Raw genomic sequence first — 17,090 nt, 5'->3', positions numbered from 1 at the left:
GGGTAACACACCACTCATTCCCTTCAGCCGCTACGCACAACTCTACTTCAGGGTAACACACCACTCATTCCCTTCAGCCGCTACGCACAACTCTACTTCAGGGTAACACACCACTCATTCCCTTCAGCCGCTACGCACAACTCTACTTCAGGGTAACACACCACTCATTCCCTTCAGCCGCTACGCACGACTCTACTTCAGGGTAACACACCACTCATTCCCTTCAGCCGCTACGCACAACTCTACTTCAGGGTAACACACCACTCATTCCCTTCAGCCGCTACGCACGACTCTACTTCAGGGTAACACACCACTCATTCCCTTCAGCCGCTACGCACAACTCTACTTCAGGGTAACACACCACTCATTCCCTTCAGCCGCTACGCACAACTCTACTTCAGGGTAACACACCACTCATTCCCTTCAGCCGCTACACACAACTCTACTTCAGGGTAACACACCACTCATCCCCTTCAGCCGCTACGCACAACTCTACTTCAGGGTAACACACCACTCATTCCCTTCAGCCGCTACGCACAACTCTACTTCAGGGTAACACACCACTCATTCCTTCAGCCGCTACGCACAACTCTACTTCAGGGTAACACACCACTCATTCCCTTCAGCCGCTACGCACAACTCTACTTCAGGGTAACACACCACTCATTCCCTTCAGCCGCTACGCACAACTCTACTTCAGGGTAACACACCACTCATTCCCTTCAGCCGCTACGCACAACTCTACTTCAGGGTAACACACCACTCATTCCCTTCAGCCGCTACGCACAACTCTACTTCAGGGTAACACACCACTCATTCCTTCAGCCGCTACGCACAACTCTACTTCAGGGTAACACGCCACTCATTCCCTTCAGCCGCTACGCACAACTCTACTTCAGGGTAACACGCCACTCATTCCATTCAGCCGCTACGCACAACTCTACTTCAGGGTAACACACCACTCATTCCCTTCAGCCGCTACGCACAACTCTACTTCAGGGTAACACACCACTCATTCCCTTCAGCCGCTACGCACAACTCTACTTCAGGGTAACACGCCACTCATTCCCTTCAGCCGCTACGCACAACTCTACTTCAGGGTAACACACCACTCATTCCCTTCAGCCGCTACGCACAACTCTACTTCAGGGTAACACACCACTCATTCCCTTCAGCCGCTACGCACAACTCTACTTCAGGGTAACACACCACTCATTCCCTTCAGCCGCTACGCACAACTCTACTTCAGGGTAACACACCACTCATTCCTTCAGCCGCTACGCACAACTCTACTTCAGGGTAACACACCACTCATTCCCTTCAGCCGCTACGCACAACTCTACTTCAGGGTAACACACCACTCATTCCCTTCAGCCGCTACGCACAACTCTACTTCAGGGTAACACACCACTCATTCCCTTCAGCCGCTACGCACAACTCTACTTCAGGGTAACACACCACTCATTCCCTTCAGCCGCTACGCACAACTCTACTTCAGGGTAACACACCACTCATTCCCTTCAGCCGCTACGCACAACTCTACTTCAGGGTAACACACCACTCATTCCCTTCAGCCGCTACGCACAACTCTACTTCAGGGTAACACACCACTCATTCCCTTCAGCCGCTACGCACGACTCTACTTCAGGGTAACACACCACTCATTCCCTTCAGCCGCTACGCACAACTCTACTTCAGGGTAACAGACCACTCATTCCTTCAGCCGCTACGCACAACTCTACTTCAGGGTAACACACCACTCATTCCCTTCAGCCGCTACGCACAACTCTACTTCAGGGTAACACACCACTCATTCCCTTCAGCCGCTACGCACAACTCTACTTCAGGGTAACACACCACTCATTCCTTCAGCCGCTACGCACAACTCTACTTCAGGGTAACACACCACTCATTCCCTTCAGCCGCTACGCACAACTCTACTTCAGGGTAACACACCACTCATTCCCTTCAGCCGCTACGCACAACTCTACTTCAGGGTAACACACCACTCATTCCCTTCAGCCGCTACGCACAACTCTACTTCAGGGTAACACGCCACTCATTCCCTTCAGCCGCTACGCACAACTCTACTTCAGGGTAACACACCACTCATTCCCTTCAGCCGCTACGCACAACTCTACTTCAGGGTAACACACCACTCATTCCCTTCAGCCGCTACGCACAACTCTACTTCAGGGTAACACACCACTCATTCCCTTCAGCCGCTACGCACAACTCTACTTCAGGGTAACACACCACTCATTCCCTTCAGCCGCTACGCACAACTCTACTTCAGGGTAACACACCACTCATTCCCTTCAGCCGCTACGCACAACTCTACTTCAGGGTAACACACCACTCATTCCCTTCAGCCGCTACGCACAACTCTACTTCAGGGTAACACACCACTCATTCCCTTCAGCCGCTACGCACAACTCTACTTCAGGGTAACACGCCACTCATTCCCTTCAGCCGCTACGCACAACTCTACTTCAGGGTAACACACCACTCATTCCCTTCAGCCGCCACCACAACTCTACTTCAGGGTAACACACCACTCATTCCCTTCAGCCGCTACGCACAACTCTACTTCAGGGTAACACACCACTCATCCCCTTCAGCCGCTACGCACAACTCTACTTCAGGGTAACACACCACTCATTCCCTTCAGCCGCTACGCACAACTCTACTTCAGGGTAACACACCACTCATTCCCTTCAGCCGCTACGCACAACTCTACTTCAGGGTAACACACCACTCATTCCCTTCAGCCACTACGCACAACTCTACTTCAGGGTAACACACCACTCATTCCCTTCAGCCGCTACGCACTCTACTTCAGGGTAACACACCACTCATTCCCTTCAGCCGCTACGCACAACTCTACTTCAGGGTAACACACCACTCATTCCCTTCAGCCGCTACGCACGACTCTACTTCAGGGTAACACACCACTCATTCCTTCAGCCGCTACGCACAACTCTACTTCAGGGTAACACACCACTCATTCCCTTCAGCCGCTACGCACAACTCTACTTCAGGGTAACACACCACTCATTCCCTTCAGCCGCTACGCACAACTCTACTTCAGGGTAACACACCACTCATCCCCTTCAGCCGCTACGCACAACTCTACTTCAGGGTAACACACCACTCATTCCCTTCAGCCGCTACGACTCTACTTCAGGGTAACACACCACTCATTCCCTTCAGCCGCTACGCACAACTCTACTTCAGGGTAACACACCACTCATTCCCTTCAGCCGCTACGACTCTACTTCAGGGTAACACACCACTCATTCCCTTCAGCCGCTACGCACACAACTCTACTTCAGGGTAACACACCACTCATTCCCTTCAGCCGCTACGCACAACTCTACTTCAGGGTAACACACCACTCATTCCTTCAGCCGCTACGCACAACTCTACTTCAGGGTAACACACCACTCATTCCCTTCAGCCGCTACGCACAACTCTACTTCAGGGTAACACGCCACTCATTCCCTTCAGCCGCTACGCACAACTCTACTTCAGGGTAACACACCACTCATTCCCTTCAGCCGCTACGCACAACTCTACTTCAGGGTAACACACCACTCATTCCCTTCAGCCGCTACGCACAACTCTACTTCAGGGTAACACACCACTCATTCCCTTCAGCCGCTACGCACACACTCTACTTCAGGGTAACACGCCACTCATTCCCTTCAGCCGATACGCACAACTCTACTTCAGGGTAACACACCACTCATTCCCTTCAGCCGCTACGCACAACTCTACTTCAGGGTAACACACCACTCATTCCCTTCAGCCGCTACGCACAACTCTACTTCAGGGTAACACACCACTCATTCCCTTCAGCCGCTACGCACAACTCTACTTCAGGGTAACACACCACTCATTCCTTCAGCCGCTACGCACAACTCTACTTCAGGGTAACACACCACTCATTCCCTTCAGCCGCTACGCACAACTCTACTTCAGGGTAACACACTACTCATTCCCTTCAGCCGCTACGCACAACTCTACTTCAGGGTAACACACCACTCATTCCCTTCAGCCGCTACGCACAACTCTACTTCAGAGTAACACACCACTCATTCCTTCAGCCGCTACGCACAACTCTACTTCAGGGTAACACACCACTCATTCCCTTCAGCCGCTACGCACAACTCTACTTCAGGGTAACACACCACTCATTCCCTTCAGCCGCTACGCACAACTCTACTTCAGGGTAACACGCCACTCATTCCCTTCAGCCGCTACGCACAACTCTACTTCAGGGTAACACACCACTCATTCCCTTCAGCCGCTACGCACAACTCTACTTCAGGGTAACACACCACTCATTCCCTTCAGCCGCTACGCACAACTCTACTTCAGGGTAACACACCACTCATTCCCTTCAGCCGCTACGCACAACTCTACTTCAGGGTAACACACCACTCATTCCCTTCAGCCGCTACGCACGACTCTACTTCAGGGTAACACACCACTCATTCCCTTCAGCCGCTACGCACAACTCTACTTCAGGGTAACACACCACTCATTCCCTTCAGCCGCTACGCACAACTCTACTTCAGGGTAACAGACCACTCATTCCCTTCAGCCGCTACGCACAACTCTACTTCAGGGTAACACACCACTCATTCCCTTCAGCCGCTACACACAACTCTACTTCAGGGTAACACGCCACTCATCCCCTTCAGCCGCTACGCACAACTCTACTTCAGGGTAACACACCACTCATTCCCTTCAGCCGCTACGCACAACTCTACTTCAGGGTAACACACCACTCATTCCCTTCAGCCGCTACGCACAACTCTACTTCAGGGTAACACACCACTCATTCCCTTCAGCCGCTACGCACAACTCTACTTCAGGGTAACACACCACTCATTCCCTTCAGCCGCTACGCACAACTCTACTTCAGGGTAACACGCCACTCATTCCCTTCAGCCGCTACGCACAACTCTACTTCAGGGTAACACACCACTCATTCCCTTCAGCCGCTACGCACAACTCTACTTCAGGGTAACACACCACTCATTCCCTTCAGCCGCTACGCACAACTCTACTTCAGGGTAACACACCACTCATTCCCTTCAGCCGCTACGCACAACTCTACTTCAGGGTAACACACCACTCATTCCCTTCAGCCGCCACGCACAACTCTACTTCAGGGTAACACACCACTCATTCCCTTCAGCCGCTACGCACAACTCTACTTCAGGGTAACACACCACTCATTCCCTTCAGCCGCTACGCACAACTCTACTTCAGGGTAACACACCACTCATTCCCTTCAGCCGCTACGCACAACTCTACTTCAGGGTAACACACCACTCATTCCCTTCAGCCGCTACACACAACTCTACTTCAGGGTAACACGCCACTCATTCCCTTCAGCCGCTACGCACAACTCTACTTCAGGGTAACACACCACTCATTCCCTTCAGCCGCTACGCACAACTCTACTTCAGGGTAACACACCACTCATTCCCTTCAGCCGCTACGCACGACTCTACTTCAGGGTAACACACCACTCATTCCCTTCAGCCGCTACGCACACCTCTACTTCAGGGTAACACACCACTCATTCCCTTCAGCCGCTACGCACGACTCTACTTCAGGGTAACACACCACTCATTCCCTTCAGCCGCTACGCACAACTCTACTTCAGGGTAACACACCACTCATTCCCTTCAGCCGCTACGCACAACTCTACTTCAGGGTAACACACCACTCATTCCCTTCAGCCGCTACGCACAACTCTACTTCAGGGTAACACACCACTCATTCCCTTCAGCCGCTACGCACAACTCTACTTCAGGGTAACACACCACTCATTCCCTTCAGCCGCTACGCACAACTCTACTTCAGGGTAACACACCACTCATTCCCTTCAGCCGCTACGTACAACTCTACTTCAGGGTAACACACCACTCATTCCCTTCAGCCGCTACGCACAACTCTACTTCAGGGTAACACACCACTCATTCCCTTCAGCCGCTACGCACGACTCTACTTCAGGGTAACACACCACTCATTCAATTCAGTTCTCTCTCCCTGTACACTCTGGTTCATTCAATTCCATACAGACAGCCTAGTTATATTGGAAATACAGAAATACAGACAGCCTAGTTATATTGGAAATACAGACAGCCTAGTTATATTGGAAATACAGAAATACAGACAGCCTAGTTATATTGGAAATATATAAATACAGACAGCCTTGTTATATTGGAAATACAGAAATACAGACAGCCTAGTTATATTGGAAATACAGAAATACAGACAGCCTAGTTATATTGGAAATACAGACAGCCTAGTTATATTGGAAATACAGACATACAGATAGCCTAGTTAAATACAGACAGCCTAGTTATATTGGAAATACAGACATACAAACAGCCTAGTTATATTGGAAATACAGAAATACAGACAGCCTAGTTATATTGGAAATACAGACAGCCTAGTTATATTGGAAATACAGACAGCCTAGTTATATTGGAAATACAGACAGCCTAGTTATATTGGAAACATAGACAGCCTAGTTATATTGGAAATACAGACAGCCTAGTTATATTGGAAATACAGACAGCCTAGTTATATTGGAAATACAGAAATACAGACAGCCTAGTTATATTGTAAATACAGACAGCCTAGTTATATTGGAAATATAGAAATACAGACAGCCTAGTTATATTGGAAATACAGACAGCCTAGTTATATTGGAAATATAGAAATACAAACAGCCTAGTTATATTGGAAATACAGAAATACAGACAGCCTAGTTATATTGGAAATACAGACAGCCTAGTTATATTGGAAATACAGACAGCCTAGTTATATTGGAAATACAGAAATACAGACAGCCTAGTTATATTGGAAATACAGACAGCCTAGTTATATTGGAAATATATAAATACAGACAGCCTAGTTATATTGGAAATACAGACAGCCTAGTTATATTGGAAATATAGAAATACAAACAGCCTAGTTATATTGGAAATACAGAAATACAGACAGCCTAGTTATATTGGAAATACAGAAATACAGACAGCCTAGTTATATTGGAAATACAGAAATACAGACAGCCTAGTTATATTGGAAATACAGACAGCCTAGTTATATTGGAAATACAGACAGCCTAGTTATATTGGAAATACAGAAATACAGACAGCCTAGTTATATTGGAAATACAGACAGCCTAGTTATATTGGAAATATAGAAATACAGACAGCCTAGTTATATTGTAAATATAGAAATACAGACAGCCTAGTTATATTGGAAATACAGACAGCCTAGTTATATTGGAAATACAGACAGCCTAGTTATATTGGAAATATAGAAATACAGACAGCCTAGTTATATTGGAAATACAGAAATACAGACAGCCTAGTTATATTGGAAATACAGAAATACAGACAGCCTAGTTATATTGGAAATACAGACAGCCTAGTTATATTGGAAATACAGAAATACAGACAGCCTAGTTATATTGGAAATACAGAAATACAGACAGCCTAGTTATATTGGAAATACAGACAGCCTAGTTATATTGGAAATACAGACAGCCTAGTTATATTGGAAATACAGACAGCCTAGTTATATTGGAAATACAGACAGCCTAGTTATATTGGAAATACAGAAATACAGACAGCCTAGTTATATTGGAAATACAGACAGCCTAGTTATATTGGAAATACAGACAGCCTAGTTATATTGGAAATACAGACAGCCTAGTTATATTGGAAATACAGAAATACAGACAGCCTAGTTATATTGGAAATACAGAAATACAGACAGCCTAGTTATATTGGAAATACAGACAGCCTAGTTATATTGGAAATACAGACAGCCTAGTTATATTGGAAATACAGAAATACAGACAGCCTAGTTATATTGGAAATACAGACAGCCTAGTTATATTGGAAATACAGAAATACAGACAGCCTAGTTATATTGGAAATACAGACAGCCTAGTTATATTGGAAATACAGACAGCCTAGTTATATTGGAAATACAGACAGCCTAGTTATATTGGAAATACAGAAATACAGACAGCCTAGTTATATTGGAAATACAGACAGCCTAGTTATATTGGAAATATAGAAATACAGACAGCCTAGTTATATTGGAAATATAGAAATACAGACAGCCTAGTTATATTGGAAATACAGACAGCCTAGTTATATTGGAAATACAGAAATACAGACAGCCTAGTTATATTGGAAATATAGAAATACAGACAGCCTAGTTATATTGGAAATACAGAAATACAGACAGCCTAGTTATATTGGAAATACAGACAGCCTAGTTATATTGGAAATACAGACAGCCTAGTTATATTGGAAATATAGAAATACAGACAGCCTAGTTATATTGGAAATACAGACAGCCTAGTTATATTGGAAATACAGACAGCCTAGTTATATTGGAAATACAGACAGCCTAGTTATATTGGAAATATAGAAATACAGACAGCCTAGTTATATTGGAAATACAGACAGCCTAGTTATATTGGAAATACAGACAGCCTAGTTATATTGGAAACACAGACAGCCTAGTTATATTGGAAATACAGAAATACAGACAGCCTAGTTATATTGGAAATACAGACAGCCTAGTTATATTGGAAATATAGAAATACAGACAGCCTAGTTATATTGGAAATACAGACAGCCTAGTTATATTGGAAATACAGACAGCCTAGTTATATTGGAAATACAGACAGCCTAGTTATATTGGAAATATAGAAATACAGACAGCCTAGTTATATTGGAAATACAGACAGCCTAGTTATATTGGAAATACAGACAGCCTAGTTATATTGGAAATACAGACAGCCTAGTTATATTGGAAATACAGAAATACAGACAGCCTAGTTATATTGGAAATACAGACAGCCTAGTTATATTGGAAATACAGACAGCCTAGTTATATTGGAAATACAGAAATACAGACAGCCTAGTTATATTGGAAATACAGACAGCCTAGTTATATTGGAAATACAGACAGCCTAGTTATATTGGAAATACAGAAATACAGACAGCCTAGTTATATTGGAAATACAGAAATACAGACAGCCTAGTTATATTGGAAATACAGACAGCCTAGTTATATTGGAAATACAGAAATACAGACAGCCTAGTTATATTGGAAATACAGAAATACAGACAGCCTAGTTATATTGGAAATACAGAAATACAGACAGCCTAGTTATATTGGAAATACAGAAATACAGACAGCCTAGTTATATTGGAAATACAGACAGCCTAGTTATATTGGAAATACAGACAGCCTAGTTATATTGGAAATACAGAAATACAGACAGCCTAGTTATATTGGAAATACAGACAGCCTAGTTATATTGGAAATATATAAATACAGACAGCCTAGTTATATTGGAAATATAGACAGCCTAGTTATATTGGAAATACAGACAGCCTAGTTATATTGGAAATACAGAAATACAGACAGCCTAGTTATATTGGAAATACAGACAGCCTAGTTATATTGGAAATACAGACAGCCTAGTTATATTGGAAATACAGACAGCCTAGTTATATTGGAAATACAGAAATACAGACAGCCTAGTTATATTGGAAATACAGAAATACAGACAGCCTAGTTATATTGGAAATATAGACAGCCTTGTTATATTGGAAATACAGACAGCCTAGTTATATTGGAAATACAGACAGCCTAGTTATATTGGAAATACAGAAATACAGACAGCCTAGTTATATTGGAAATACAGAAATACAGACAGCCTAGTTATATTGGAAATACAGAAATACAGACAGCCTAGTTATATTGGAAATACAGAAATACAGACAGCCTAGTTATATTGGAAATACAGACAGCCTAGTTATATTGGAAATACAGACAGCCTAGTTATATTGGAAATACAGAAATACAGACAGCCTAGTTATATTGGAAATACAGACAGCCTAGTTATATTGGAAATACAGAAATACAGACAGCCTAGTTATATTGGAAATATATAAATACAGACAGCCTAGTTATATTGGAAATACAGACAGCCTAGTTATATTGGAAATACAGAAATACAGACAGCCTAGTTATATTGGAAATATAGAAATACAGACAGCCTAGTTATATTGGAAATACAGAAATACAGACAGCCTAGTTATATTGGAAATACAGAAATACAGACAGCCTAGTTATATTGGAAATACAGAAATCCAGACAGCCTAGTTATATTGGAAATACAGAAATACAGACAGCCTAGTTATATTGGAAATATAGAAATACAGACAACTTAGTAATATTGGAAATACAGACAGCCTAGTTATATTGGAAATACAGACAGCCTAGTTATATTGGAAATACAGACAGCCTAGTTATATTGGAAATACAGACAGCCTAGTTATATTGGAAATACAGAAATACAGACAGCCTAGTTATATTGGAAATACAGACAGCCTAGTTATATTGGAAATACAGACAGCCTAGTTATATTGGAAATACAGACAGCCTAGTTATATTGGAAATACAGAAATACAGACAGCCTAGTTATATTGGAAATACAGAAATACAGACAGCCTAGTTATATTGGAAATACAGACAGCCTAGTTATATTGGAAATACAGAAATACAGACAGCCTAGTTATATTGGAAATACAGAAATACAGACAGCCTAGTTATATTGGAAATACAGACAGCCTAGTTATATTGGAAATACAGAAATACAGACAGCCTAGTTATATTGGAAATACAGACAGCCTAGTTATATTGGAAATACAGACAGCCTAGTTATATTGGAAATACAGACAGCCTAGTTATATTGGAAATACAGAAATACAGACAGCCTAGTTATATTGGAAATACAGACAGCCTAGTTATATTGGAAATACAGAAATACAGACAGCCTAGTTATATTGGAAATATATAAATACAGACAGCCTAGTTATATTGGAAATACAGACAGCCTAGTTATATTGGAAATACAGAAATACAGACAGCCTAGTTATATTGGAAATACAGAAATACAGACAGCCTAGTTATATTGGAAATACAGAAATACAGACAGCCTAGTTATATTGGAAATACAGACAGCCTAGTTATATTGGAAATACAGACAGCCTAGTTATATTGGAAATATAGAAATACAGACAGCCTAGTTATATTGGAAATACAGACAGCCCTAGTTATATTGGAAATACAGACAGCCTAGTTATATTGGAAATACAGACAGCCTAGTTATATTGGAAATATAGAAATACAGACAGCCTAGTTATATTGGAAATACAGACAGCCTAGTTATATTGGAAATACAGACAGCCTAGTTATATTGGAAACACAGACAGCCTAGTTATATTGGAAATACAGAAATACAGACAGCCTAGTTATATTGGAAATACAGACAGCCTAGTTATATTGGAAATATAGAAATACAGACAGCCTAGTTATATTGGAAATACAGACAGCCTAGTTATATTGGAAATACAGACAGCCTAGTTATATTGGAAATACAGACAGCCTAGTTATATTGGAAATATAGAAATACAGACAGCCTAGTTATATTGGAAATACAGACAGCCTAGTTATATTGGAAATACAGACAGCCTAGTTATATTGGAAATACAGACAGCCTAGTTATATTGGAAATACAGAAATACAGACAGCCTAGTTATATTGGAAATACAGACAGCCTAGTTATATTGGAAATACAGACAGCCTAGTTATATTGGAAATACAGAAATACAGACAGCCTAGTTATATTGGAAATACAGACAGCCTAGTTATATTGGAAATACAGACAGCCTAGTTATATTGGAAATACAGAAATACAGACAGCCTAGTTATATTGGAAATACAGAAATACAGACAGCCTAGTTATATTGGAAATACAGACAGCCTAGTTATATTGGAAATACAGAAATACAGACAGCCTAGTTATATTGGAAATACAGAAATACAGACAGCCTAGTTATATTGGAAATACAGAAATACAGACAGCCTAGTTATATTGGAAATACAGAAATACAGACAGCCTAGTTATATTGGAAATACAGACAGCCTAGTTATATTGGAAATACAGACAGCCTAGTTATATTGGAAATACAGAAATACAGACAGCCTAGTTATATTGGAAATACAGACAGCCTAGTTATATTGGAAATACAGAAATACAGACAGCCTAGTTATATTGGAAATACAGACAGCCTAGTTATATTGGAAATACAGACAGCCTAGTTATATTGGAAATACAGAAATACAGACAGCCTAGTTATATTGGAAATACAGACAGCCTAGTTATATTGGAAATACAGAAATACAGACAGCCTAGTTATATTGGAAATACAGACAGCCTAGTTATATTGGAAATACAGAAATACAGTTGAACTGATTGATAATGAATCCTGCAGTCAATGTTTGATCTGTCCATTCATTCCATTACCTGGGAAATGTTTAAATACAACATTCTAATTAAATTCCAAAGATAACATTTTTTACAATTTAAAATTAAATTGCAATTCAGAAAGTCCAAACAGTCTAATTCTAATTAAATTCCAAAACTTGAAGATGGTTGAAATTCTAAATGAATTCCACATAAATTCTCCTCTTCATGAGTGAATTCAAGAATTGAATTGGAATTTCAAATGAGACTGGAATTGACACCAACCCTGACATACACATGTCTCATCTCCAGGGTCTGACCCCTGACCCCTGACCCTCTCTCTGTCAGGAGCCTATGTTTGGGATGCTAACGGTTCCCTTGGAGAGGACCCTGACATACACATGTCTCATCTCCAGGGTCTGACCCCTGACCCTCTCTCTGTCAGGAGCCTATGTTTGGGATGCTAACGGTTCCCTTGGAGAGGACCCTGACATACACATGTCTAATCTCCAGGGTCTGACCCCTGACCCCTGACCCTCTCTCTGTCAGGAGCCTATGTCCCAGTCCCAGGACTACCTGACATGAGGACTCCTTGCTGTCCCCAGTCCACCTGGCCATGCTCCTGCTCCAGTTTCAACTGACCTGAGCCCTGGGACCGTGCCCCAGAGACTGTTCTGACATGAAGGCTCCTTGCTGTCCCCAGTCCACCTGACTGTGCTGCTGCTCCAGTTTCAACTGTTCTGCCTTATTATTAGTCCTGACCATGCTGGTCATTTATGAACATTTGAACATCTTGGCCATGTTCTGTTATAATCCTCTACCCTGGCACAGTTCAGATGAGGACTGGCCACCCCACATAGCCTGGTTCCTTATGGTTTCTTCCTAGGTTTTGGCCTTTCTAGGGAGTTTTTCCTACTGGTGAGTCCTGTTCATTATCCTGCCACTGTGCTTTTACACCTGCATTGTTTGCTGTTTGGGGTTTTAGGCTGGGTTTCTGTACAGCACTTTGAGATGAGCTGATGTACGAATGGCTATATAAATACATTTGATTTGATTTGATTTGATATGTTTGGGATGCTAATGGATCCTGTTCATTGGAGAGTGACCCTGACATACACATGTCTAATCTCCAGGGTCTGACCCCTGACCCCTGACCCTCTCTCTGTTAGGAGCCTATGTTTGGGAGTCCTGGATCATTATGAGTGAGTCATACACATGTCTCATCTAGGGTGACCCCTGACCCTCTCTCTGTTAGGGCCTATGTTTGGGATCCTAATGGATCCCTTGGAGGTGAGACATACACATGTTAATCTCCAGGGTCTGACCCCTGACCCCTGACCCTCTCTTATGTCAGGAGCCTATGTTTGGGATGCTAACTGTTCCCTTGGAGAGTTCACATGTCTCATCTCCAGGGTCTGACCCCTGACCCCTGACCCTCTCTCTGTTAGGAGCCTATGTTTGGGATGCTAACGGTTCCCTTGGAGAGGACCTGACATTCATGTCTAATCTCCAGGGTCTGACCCCCTGACCCTCTCTCTGTCAGGAGCCTATGTTTGGGATGCTGTTCATTACGGTTCCCTTGGAGAGGACCCTGACATACACATGTCTAATCTCCAGGGTCTGACCCTGACCCCTGACCCTGTTCATTAGGAGCCTATGTTTGGGATGCTAACTGTTCCCTTGGTGAGTCCTGACATACACATGTCTAATCTCCAGGGAGTCTGACCCTGACCCCTGACCCTCTCTCTGTTAGGTGAGTCCTATGTTTGGGATGCTAACGGTTCCCTTGGAGTCCTGTTTCAGGACCTGACATACACATGTCTAATCTCCAGGGTCTGACCCCTGACCCCTGTTCCTTATGGTGTTAGGAGCCTGTTCATTTGGGATGCTAATGGTTCCCTTGAGAGGACCCTGACATACACTTGTCTAATCTCCAGGGTCTGACCCCTGACCCTCTCTCTGTTAGGAGCCTATGTTTGGGATGCTAACGGTTCCCTTAGAGGACCCTGACATACACATGTCTAATCTCCAGGGTCTGACCCTGACCCTCTCTCTGTTAGGAGCCTATGTTTGGGATGCTAACGGTTCCCTTGGAGAGGACCTGACATACACATGTCTCATCTCCAGGGTCTGACCCTGACCCCTGACCCTCTCTCTGTTAGGAGCCTATGTTTGGGATGCTAACGGTTCCCTTGGAGAGGACCCTGACATACACATGTCTAATCTCCAGGGTCTGACCCCTGACCCCTGACCCTCTCTCTGTCAGGAGCCTATGTTTGGGATGCTAACGGTTCCCTTGGAGAGGACCCTGACATACACATGTCTAATCTCCAGGGTCTGACCCCTGACCCTCTCTCTGTTAGGAGCCTATGTTTGGGATGCTAACGGTTCCCTTGGAGAGGACCCTGACATGTACAGATGAGGACCTCCGACAGGAAGCTCTGGAGCTGTTCGTTATGGTGAGTCCTGTTCATTATGGTGAGTCCTGTTCATTATGGTGAGTCCTGTTCATTATGGTGAGTCCTGTTCATTATGGTGAGTCCTGTTCATTATGGTGAGTCCTGTTCATTATGGTGAGTCCTGTTCATTATGGTGAGTCCTGTTCATTATGGTGAGTCCTGTTCATTATGGTGAGTCCTGTTCATTATGGTGAGTCCTGTTCATTATGGTGACTCCTGTTCATTATGGTGAGTCCTGTTCATTATGGTGAGTCCTGTTCATTATGGTGAGTCCTGTTCATTATGGTGAGTCCTGTTCATTATGGTGAGTCCTGTTCATTATGGTGAGTCCTGTTCATTATGGTGACTCCTGTTCATTATGGTGAGTCCTGCCTGTTCATTATGGTGAGTCCTGTTCATTATGGTGAGTCCTGTTCATTATGGTGAGTCCTGTTCATTATGGTGAGTCCTGTTCATTATGGTGAGTCCTGTTCATTAAGATGACTCCTGTTCATTATGGTGAGTCCTGTTCATTATGGTGAGTCCTGTTCATTATGGTGAGTCCTGTTCATTATGGTGAGTCCTGTTCATTATGGTGAGTCCTGTTCATTATGGTGAGTCCTGTTCATTATGGTGAGTCCTGTTCATTATGGTGAGTCCTGTTCATTATGGTGAGTCCTGTTCATTATGGTGAGTCCTGTTCATTATGGTGAGTCCTGTTCATTATGGTGAGTTCTGCCTGTTCATTATGGTGAGTCCTGTTCATTATGGTGAGTCCTGTTCATTATGGTGACTCCTGTTCATTATGGTGAGTCCTGTTCATTATGGTGAGTCCTGTTCATTATGGTGACTCCTGTTCATTATGGTGAGTCCTGTTCATTATGGTGAGTCCTGTTCATTATGGTGAGTCCTGTTCATTATGGTGAGTCCTGTTCATTATGGTGAGTCCTGTTCATTATGGTGAGTCCTGTTCATTATGGTGAGTCCTGTTCAATATGGTGAGTCCTGTTCATTATGGTGAGTCCTGTTCATTAAGATGACTCCTGTTCATTATGGTGAGTCCTGTTCATTATGGTGACTCCTGTTCATTATGGTGAGTCCTGTTCATTATGGTGAGTCCTTTTCATTATGGTGAGTCCTGTTCATTATGGTCCTGTTCATTATGGTGAGTCCTGTTCATTAAGATGACTCCTGTTCATTATGGTGAGTCCTGTTCATTATGGTGAGTCCTGTTCATTATGGTGAGTTCTGCCTGTTCATTATGGTGAGTCCTGTTCATTATGGTGAGTCCTGTTCATTAAGATGACTCCTGTTCATTATGGTGAGTCCTGTTCATTATGGTGAGTCCTGTTCATTATGGTGAGTCCTGTTCATTATGGTGAGTCCTGTTCATTATGGTGAGTCCTGTTCATTATGGTGAGTCCTGTTCAATATGCTGAGTCCTGTTCATTATGGTGAGTCCTGTTCAATATGGTGAGTCCTGTTCATTATGGTGAGTCCTGTTCATTAAAATGACTCCTGTTCATTATGGTGAGTCCTGTTCATTATGGTGAGTCCTTTTCATTATGGTGAGTCCTGTTCATTATGGTGAGTCCTGTTCATTAAGATGACTCCTGTTCATTATGTTGAGTCCTGTTCATTATGGGAGTCCTGTTCATTATGGTGAGTTCTGCCTGTTCATTATGGTGAGTCCTGTTCATTATGGTGAGTCCTGTTCATTAAGATGACTCCTGTTCATTATGGTGAGTCCTGTTCATTATGGTGAGTCCTGTTCATTATGGTGAGTCCTGTTCATTATGGTGAGTCCTGTTCATTATGGTGAGTCCTGTTCATTATGGTGAGTCCTGTTCAATATGCTGAGTCCTGTTCATTATGGTGAGTCCTGTTCAATATGGTGAGTCCTGTTCATTATGGTGAGTCCTGTTCATTAAAATGAGTCCTGTTCATTATGGTGACTCCTGTTCGTTATGGTGAGTCCTGTTCATTATGGTGAGTCCTGTTCATTATGGTGAGTCCTGTTCATTATGGTGAGTCCTGTTCATTATGGTGAGTCCTGTTCATTATGGTGAGTCCTGTTCATTATGGTGAGTCCTGTTCATTATGTCTCGACCAAACCTTATTCGACTGAAGTTTATCATTCTAATTCATTGTACATGTTACAGAATCGAATGATTACTAATAGTTACGTTTGTCTTATTGTTCATTATATATGTTACATAATTACATTTCAGGGTGGAATTCTTTAGTCATTACCTTTAAGCATATAAATTCCCTCATCA

At 43.1% G+C, this 17,090-nt stretch overlaps 1 protein-coding gene across 1 annotated transcript in view; it reads left to right on the top strand.

The window, feature by feature from the left end:
- The window catches only part of myo15aa (myosin XVAa), a 213,306-nt gene that overhangs the window by 40,755 nt on the left and 155,461 nt on the right, over positions 1-17,090 (top strand). Inside the window, exon 14 of the mRNA XM_052504244.1 lies at positions 14,737-14,832. Coding sequence (XP_052360204.1) covers positions 14,737-14,832 — 96 coding nt within the window. The remainder of the gene's footprint in view (positions 1-14,736; positions 14,833-17,090) is intronic.

Source organism: Oncorhynchus keta, unplaced genomic scaffold, assembly GCF_023373465.1.
Source record: "Oncorhynchus keta strain PuntledgeMale-10-30-2019 unplaced genomic scaffold, Oket_V2 Un_contig_1896_pilon_pilon, whole genome shotgun sequence".
Classification (NCBI taxonomy): domain Eukaryota; kingdom Metazoa; phylum Chordata; class Actinopteri; order Salmoniformes; family Salmonidae; genus Oncorhynchus; species Oncorhynchus keta.
Note: the sequence above shows the minus strand (reverse complement) of the source record. Positions and strands in the feature narration are given on the sequence as shown.